Here is an 8,870-nt window from a genome sequence, read left to right as displayed (position 1 = left end):
AAAAAAAAGAGGGTGGGGGGGGGGGGGGGTGGGGGGGGCACAGAGGGGAGGTAGGAAGAGGGTTGCTCAGAGAACCCAGAGTAAAAGAAGGAAAGGAAAGCAAAAGTAGCCAGGAGCAGAGGAATAGGATGGGTAAAATAAGGAAAAAGGACAGAAACAACTGAGGAACCAGAGGATTATAGCAGCAGAGTTGTAAAGAGGAATTACAGCAAAACAGAAGGAACATGCTGGAGAAGGTACAGCAGCAGATACATGTGGGGAAAGAAAGCAAGGAGTATTTGGCTAAAAGAGAAAAGGAAAAATAAGATGAATGGGGCCAGTCCAAATAGTTGTACCTCCTTCTTAAATGGACAATAGCCATCCCTTGGCTTGTCAAAATGATCTGTCCTTAAAATCTCCAGAAACATGATTTCCAGAGTTTCTTTCATATAAGAAGGAACAGAACTGCCAGTTATAGACAACTGGTATGGTCAAGACCTTATGCCCCGTCACTGACACTTAGAAATAGTGGGAGGACTGATTGCCAATTTACTGGTAGCAGTGCAGCAACAAAGCTACCCCAAAAGCACCTACTGCCTTGAACAAACTGATGGGGAAATCCTGAGACTGTAGCCCTTCTCTAGTCTCTGGGTTTAGATGCAAGTCTGATTACTTGGCAATGGCCTCATCTCGATCCCTGATGGCCTTCAGAAGCTGTTCATTTATCTCTTTATCTTCAGTTGACCCTCGAAGTCTATCCCTTTCTTCTTTCAGTGCAGTCATTTCCACACTCAGCAGTGTCACCTGTCACAAAAAGAAAGGAGCTCTATAAAACATTTGTTCTCTCTCAGATTAATTTACCCCTGGTGAAAAGTGCAGATTGACAGACTTGAAAACAAAAATTCTGTATTCCCAAAAGAAGCAGCACAAATGGTGGGTGAATGCTTTTGTACTTGTGCCTCAGCTGTGATCAGAATGAACCACTTCTTAAAGGGGTGAGTTTTCAGGCTCTGGGCTCAAACTTTTGCTTCTGCTAAGGCTGCCAATGAAGGTAACAGCTGAAGTGCTGATACCTTCCTGTGAGGAACAAGGCTGAAACTTGCCAACTGATGTGGTGTCACCAGCCATCAAATGGCAACAACTCTCCTCAGTTGCATCTAAAATTGGGCAGGGTTAGCATTAAAGGTCATTGTAATGCTCATGGTCATTGTAATGCAGGTAAATGCTCCACTCCAGTTGACATGATCTACTATGAGGTACGAACTGTGATCTCATGATCTTAACTGCATAAGAGTCACTGAAGTTTCACTGTAGAAATGTTACCTCCTCAAAGAGGCTCATGTAACTCAAGTGTGATTTAAGGCTGCAGTCTGGTTTCTCTTCTTTTCTTGATGTTATTATGGATCAAATTTTCACAAACAGTCATCTGGAAGTAGCAGAGATATTTCCCTGCCACCATCTCTTTAGAAACAGCAAGAAGTTAAATAGAAACGTATTTGAGAGTGGTGACATGAAAAAAAACATCCATTCAGCTCAGAGGAATGGGTTACTAGCACACATCAGCATCTTAATTAGATGGTAAATACATGTAAAAGTACTAATCTGAGACATTAGTTACCCTTTGTTCTAGTCCAAAGTGAATAAATAGGGTGTCAAATCATGACAGGACTGCATTAGCACAACTCTGCAACTATTGTACACATCTAGCCTCCCTATCTACAAGACACATCCTCCATTACTAAACCTACATCATTACCACCTTGGAAACCTTCTATGATGCAACCTAATTCTTGTTTCTGAATATTGGCAATCCACAGAATCCTCATATAAATCTTTGGAAGAAGCAAGACAGCCAAATGGTATTCACCACTCGGATACTCCCATTGATTCAGCAGAACCCAGATATTTCATAGGGTTAGGCTCTTCGCTCACTGTGAAGATGCAGGTCTACAGACTAACTGGGGATGCACAGAGCTGTGACAGACAGCTGTGTTGGACCACTGAGGTGCTCCAGCTATCTGCTGCAGCTTTTAATTTCAAACGCACTTCTGGGCAGGACCAGACTCGGGCAGGGATCATATACACAAAAATCTGCTTTTGAAGATGGTGATGTGACAAGTAAGAGAACAACTGAGAGGGTGTTTTCACTGATGGCTCTTAAGTCTTAACTCCCAGACCAGAAGTAAGACACATTCACAAGACTAAAGTAATAAAGAATTGGATTTCCTTGTGTCCAGAAAGGGGTATTAAATTTTGAGAAGTAAGTGTGGCCTACAGTGGAATTAACTGCACAAAGGTGCCCACTCTGGCTGAAATATCACTGGAAGCACATCCTTCATCCACAGGAAGTCCCTGGTTTCAACACAATTATTCTCCATGTTTAACCCTTTCCTAATAGCATGCAAGCTGTTCGCTATGAAACTACCAAGCAAGTTAAAGGAAAAGTACTCTCATAAATATATAAATTAGACACTTCATTTACTTGTGTTAAGATGGCCCTGACTGGGGAAGCCACCATCCTTATTTCTGAATAGGAAGGCTATTGATCCCCAATACCTTGCCCTGAGTCAGCACAGTTAGCACTTCTTAACTTGTAAGACATGGCAGGAGCTCTTTTTTTCACAGAAGAGGAACCAAGCTGAAGGCAGGGGCCTGGAAAGCTCACAGAATGTCCTGAACCTATAACTGATGCCCTGTTCAGCAGCAACAAGGAAGTTTATAACATGGGAAAAATCTAAGAAGAACAACTGGTTTCTTATTTCATAGATTCTTCTGCTTGGCAACTGCTGTTAAATGCATCTAATGTCACCCATCCCATAAGACAGAAGAGAAGGCACTGCCCTTTAATTATTCCAATACCTGCAGATATATTTTAAGCATCACTTGGTGGGAATAGAACAGAGCAGTCATTTCTGTGCTCATTTTTCTTCTTTAGCACTAAAAACAAACAATGTTTTGATTTTTCTTCCATGTGACAAAGGGAGACTTATACTTTAGTAACTATGATTCTTCAAGACGTGATGTGGAACCCACCACTGGTATGCATGAGCCCCATGTGTGCCAGCTCAGAGTATTCTTCTAATAGCATCTACTGGGCCTGTACTTTCTAGTGGCCCCCTAAGGCGGCAAAAAGGATGGATGGGTTGCAACCTTTCCTCTGTTCCCTCATATTTTAAGCTCATATTGGAGAGGACTACTAAAAGCAGAGATGAGGGTTGAGTTGTAAGATCCACTTGGAAAACAACATCTCAAAGAACCTATGCTACTGTAGGATGAGCAACTGTCTTCTTCTTGAAGAGTTTGCTAGCATGGATCCACTGCAGGTGACCGGTAAATAGCATCCTCTCTAGATTGCGGAAATTAATAGGTTTAGTTGATATCAATAAAGCAGTGAGGGAAGCTCTGCTCTTCCAAATATGGCATGTAACCCAATTACCTTATCAGGTGAACAGTGGGAGAAAGAGTTAGTTGTGCCTGCTAGCTACCTTGCAAATGTCAGAGATTGGCATATATCTTGAGCAGGCAGAAGCAACCATTTTATAAGAGGTATAATTATATTGTGCTTTGCTTTGAGATTCTTCTATTGGCCTTTTGGTGTGCCGGTATGCTCAGAAGTAGGCAGGAGAGAACCTGAAGACTTGGTCTTCTTGAGGTATTACAGAAAAACTTTGGAGATGTCTAAAATATATAGATGTTCTCCTACTGTTGAGTGTGACTTTGGGAACAAGTTGGTTAAGCCCATGTAATTCAATGCCTGTGACAGTGGTCAATTGTACATCCAAAGAACCATACTTTAAGACCAATTAACTTGGTGTTGACCAGTCTAGTGACAGTCTTGATGGGCTCATAATGACTTAAACCTGGAGGAGAACCATATAGGTAGTTCTTGATAATGTCAGTTAAACCACAGGAGAGAGGATTCTCTGATGACAAGGACAGAATGCAACCTAAGTGAGCAGGCAGGAGTCTGGTGCAGTTCTGATAAAACATTGTTACTACTGAAGTCTGGATCAGTGCAGATAGGGGTATTGGGGCAGACAGCAGATTCAATTTCTTCTTTAGTTTCATCATTTGAGGCCAGAATTAGTGCTGACTGGTGCGCATCAGTGGAAAACCAATGCCTGTGAAGTTTGGTTTGCTACAGTCTATTCCTTCTGCAAGCCACCATTGTTATACAGGGTTTAGTGGACTTCTCCCATAAAAGGCAGATACTGCAAAGCCTTTGGAAAGAACACCAAACTCTGTCTTGAACTTCTGATTCAGAGTCTGGAATAGCTTATTTTAGTATCTAGCTTCAGGCATTAAAGATACTGGTGCTGGCATATATGTTTTAGCTAGACCTATGGGTGGGGACATAGGAGCCAATATTGGTTCAAGATCTTTCCTTTGTGTCATCTTCTTTGCACCAGTCTCAGATGTTAATGTGGTGTCGGGATGATGCTGGTTTGTCCATTAGTAGAATTCTGGATATCATTTAATCAGGATCTTACAAAACTTTTATGGACTGTTAACTTGTGTATTCTAGAAACAAAGGATGAACATACTTGGTCCAAATGTGTGTTTTCACCAGGAACAAAAAGACACTTACTGGCCACATCTACACATGTGCTTTACTGCAGAGTAGACTAAGTAGCTTTGGAGTGAAGTGTCACCATCTACACAAGTGATGGTATTAGGCTGCAGTAAACTAATTAACACTGCAGTAAGATTGTACTGTTGGGAACAGTACTATTTTACAGTGGAGTAATAATGAGGTTAAATGCACATGTAAGCTGCTGACCACGGGCCTAAATTGTGCCAGGTTAGCCCAGGCATGATGGGACCAGACTCCTGCCTGCTGCCTAGCCACATGGCTCTGCACTTTCAGCACCTTTGTGCCCCTGCCAGTCCCTCCACCATCCGCTGCCACCACCTGGAGCAGAGCAGGACAGGAACATCCCTGGTGTAAACTGCTCCACCCTGGCTCAAATTGCTGTAGTCCCAGGCACACATGTAGATGCTGGGCCTGGAAGTTGTTTACTCCAGCTCAAACTGCTCCAGAGTTTATTATTTCAAATTAATTGCATGTGTAGATGCACCCACTATGTACATCCATCAAGGGGCATTAGCCCACTGTGGGACTGATGGGTTTTGAAGCCCAGGGACCTTGTGTTCACCATATTAAGAAGCCATGTGCACTGTGGGGTTTTGACCAGAAAGCTTTTGGTCCAGATAGGTCAGATTAATTAATGGCAGTTGAGTATGAGAGACCAAAAATCCTAAAAAATTGGGATAATTTTGAAGAAATATTGAAGACAGGTGGATTAGACATTTGCTGGCTCTGTGTTGCTGCTACAGATGGTAAGAGGGAAATGAATGAAGATCGTGGCTGCTTTACCCTTTGTAGGCTTGTATGAGAGCACAATGAAGTGGAATGCCCCTCTGCAACCCCTATAGATACTTATTAAAAACCTCCAATCTCATGTACATGAAGTGTAGACACACTTGCAGTGGAATCCACGCTTGGAAGAACAATATTGGGTTACTGAATAGGGATTCATACAGGGCTGTGATCACTTGCACAAACGGGTCCTAGAAGAACATGCCAAACTCCCATATTCCAAAGCTCCCCTTGAGAGTCCTTGGAATCTTCTTCCCTCAAAGTGCAGGGACTGCTTACCTGGCTGTGAAGCCGCTGGAGCTCTTCTAGGCTTTGCCTCAGTTTCCCCCTTTCTCCCTCCATTAACTCCCTCAGAGCTCTTGAGTCTTCACTTGTTCTCCTGATTTGTTCTTCTAAGGCATCGTCATCGCTTCTCCGAGAGCTCTGGCAGCAAGAGAAACACCCTGCTCAGTTTTCATTAAACCCCCCCCACCACAGGTTGCATTAAACTATAGGTTGCATTACATTTGTACCAATTTGGTAGGAATTCTAAGGAGAATAAAAGGAAAATGAGAAGGCCACTCTATTAGAGTATCAGTTTTATAGTGAACATTCCCACATATTTACGCAGTGTTAGGAGCACTCAAAATACAGCCAATCATGAACATAACTCCTGGGCTTGGATAGAAAACAGCCATAGACAGGTCACAGAAAGAGATGTAGACACACTGTCCAATCTTCAGCCCTGACCTCTTTGTTGAAATACAACACAGCTCTCAAGTTTACCTCTTCATAAAACTTTCAAATAACTATTAATGATATATTTAATCATTTATAGAATTGTTTCTATTCTCTCTTGAACAAATACAATTGACTTCTATGTTTTATTTCAGTTACAATCTCAGTTCCTACAGTCACTGACACTGATTTGTTTAGTGTTCCCATCCATGTCTGGGGTTTGCAGGCCTGCACTGCTTCCTGGCTTATTTTTGTGTGACACACCACAATGGAGTCTCTCGAAGGCTGGTTGTACCCATGTGGTGAGCATACAGATCTTGAAGATACAGCTAATGGGAGTTCAAGATTTAAATTTTAGCCACCATGAAAGAAGAAACCTCTGTTTCCTCATTAAGGTTGTCCTAGTTCTCCAAAAAGAGAATCTGCAGATCTCCTTCATGATGTCAGTCACCGGGCTGAGGAAAGAAGCTGATCTCAGAAAATTACAGCATCCCAAGACAAATAGGATTGTTAGTGCCCAGTTGCACCTTTCTCCAGGCATAGGGGCCACATTTAGCGGTTTATCACAGAAACATGTATCTAACCATATTACAGAGATAGTCTCAGATAACTCTTAAATATGACTTAATACTCACAGGCCTCTTGATACCATTGCTTAAGAAACAGGACCAAGGGATATTGATCAGAATTAGAAGTAAACAAATCAAAAGAAAATTTGCTGCGTTTTCAAGATGGCTATAATGGACTTACTAGAAATCTTTCAAGAAAGCCTGGTCTCATGATTTTTTCAGGATGATACCTGAACTAGTAATAGTTGGACAAATCTCTCAATTCAACCTTGAAAACTTAGGGGGAGGGGGGCAGGGGGCTAATAATTGCTAGCTTCAGATCCGGGACCAGCAACTTGCTCCTAGCCATGGGCTAGGACAACTTGGCTCTGGTCCAGGGCAGGCCGAGTGGCTTTGGCAGAGCATCAGTGCCAAAAAGTCTTCCCCATGTCTGTACTGGGGCCAGGCAGCTGGGAACTGTGCCTGCACTGCCATCCTTTCCTCTAGCTCTCACTCCTTGACTGCAGAGCAAATGCACCTTCTAGCCTGTAGGGAGCTGAGCCAAGGCCAGGGAACTAGAAAAAAAAAAAAACATTCACACTGCCCCTTCTCCCCAGTCCTCCCTTCCACACCCCCACCCCACTGAAGCATGGGCACAGCTGAAAGATGCCTGACCTCAGCATGGCTGCCCAGTAGCTGGAAGCTGTGCCCACACTATAGCTGGGCGGGGAAATGGGGAGGAGGAAGAGGAGGAGGAGGAGAAGTGGCAGCAGCAAAGACACATTTGCAACGGTCTTGCCCCGTCATAGCTCCCCATGGACTGGAAGCTGCACCCATGCCACAGCTGGGAAGCAGGGAGGCTGAGGAAAGCAGTGGTGGCATGGGCACAGCTCCTAGCTGCCTGGCCCCAGTGTGGGCATGGGAAAAGACCCCTGCTGCTGACACGCCACCATGGGTGACTGGTGCCTCCTGAGTTTGTGGGGGGGGCACCAGCAGGGCACGACCAGGGGAGGTGGGTCTCCCAGTGGCCAGTTGCTGAGCGCACCAGCAGCATGGCAGTGGTGCAAGTGCCGGCACTTCCACTGCCAGCATTTCCGCTGCTGACGTGCCTCCAGCAGAGCCAATTTCAGGGGGGGCATTATTGCTTTCCATGCCCCCTACCAGCCGGAGTGCTCACTCAGAGGGGGCACCAGCAATCTTGGGACACACACACACACACGCCCTCCCCCCCCGAACTCGTCCCCTATGCACACCACCAAAGCCACTCAGCCTCTGCTGGACTGGAGCTGGGAGAGCAGGGAGAAGCAAAAGCAGTACAGGCTCAGCTGGAAGCTTCTCCAGTCCTGGCCCGGACACATGCGCAGGCACAGCCCCACAAGCTCTGCAGGCCAGATAGCCTGTATCTGGCCTGCAGATCTGAGGTGCTGCTGACCTCAGTTTAAATCTTTTGGGCTGGCACATGTCACTGCTGGTCTCTGAACAATATATTGGACTGTTGGAAATAGATTTTGTACCAGGCTGTTCCAGCTTGAAGGGCTACACAGAAGGATTTCTGAATACCCAAAGAATAAGCATTTAAAAGTAATCCATCCATACCAAACTAAACCACCTTGCCTTGCATGAACAGTTACAGCAAAAATACTCCTTTAGACTACTGACTTACCGTGGAATCTGTCCCATCCAGAACATTTTGTATTAGTCTCTTCAGCTCACTGAGAGCAGCACGTAGACTGCCAGCTGGGACATCTTTGGCTGATGAGGTTTCTGAAGATTCATCCATGGAGGAGTCTGTAGAGACTGCAGAGTCTGCACTGTCATTTCCTCGGAGATGAGAGCAAAGATATCTGACTTGGCAATAGGCTTCCCAGAGCTGCAGTCTCAGCTGGAACAAGAGAGTATTACATTAATCCATGACATCATGGATGCAGACTTGATTGACTATAGGCTCCCAGGTTGTGATCAGACCTGTTTGCTAGAAAATGCACCCTATTCCAGATAGCATATGAATGAAAAATAAGTATGTATCATATAGCGCACATAGATTTCTAAATCTCCTCTCAATTGTATAGACTTGAAACTAATAAAGAGAGGTGACACAGATTGCCTAAATTTATGTGGGGATCAGTGTAGGAGATGGCAATAGAATCCAGATTTCCTAACTCCCAGTCTAGTACTGTACTAGTGGATCATAGTTTCATAGTTTCTAGGGTCGGAAGGGACCTGGGCAGATCATCTAGTCCGACCCC

General features: G+C 44.4%; 1 protein-coding gene across 1 annotated transcript in view; it reads right to left on the bottom strand.

Moving 5' to 3' along the window:
- The window catches only part of LOC102387334 (BICD family-like cargo adapter 1), a 31,325-nt gene that overhangs the window by 11,251 nt on the left and 11,204 nt on the right, over window positions 1-8,870 (bottom strand). Inside the window, exons 4-6 of the mRNA XM_006019905.3 lie at window positions 8,288-8,506; window positions 5,639-5,782; window positions 653-783 (exon numbers count right to left, since the gene is read on the bottom strand). Coding sequence (XP_006019967.1) covers window positions 653-783; window positions 5,639-5,782; window positions 8,288-8,506 — 494 coding nt within the window. The remainder of the gene's footprint in view (window positions 1-652; window positions 784-5,638; window positions 5,783-8,287; window positions 8,507-8,870) is intronic.

This window comes from Alligator sinensis, unplaced genomic scaffold (genome assembly GCF_000455745.1).
Source record: "Alligator sinensis unplaced genomic scaffold, ASM45574v1 scaffold505_1, whole genome shotgun sequence".
NCBI lineage: Eukaryota > Metazoa > Chordata > Crocodylia > Alligatoridae > Alligator > Alligator sinensis.
This window is presented reverse-complemented; position numbering and strand designations above follow the sequence as displayed.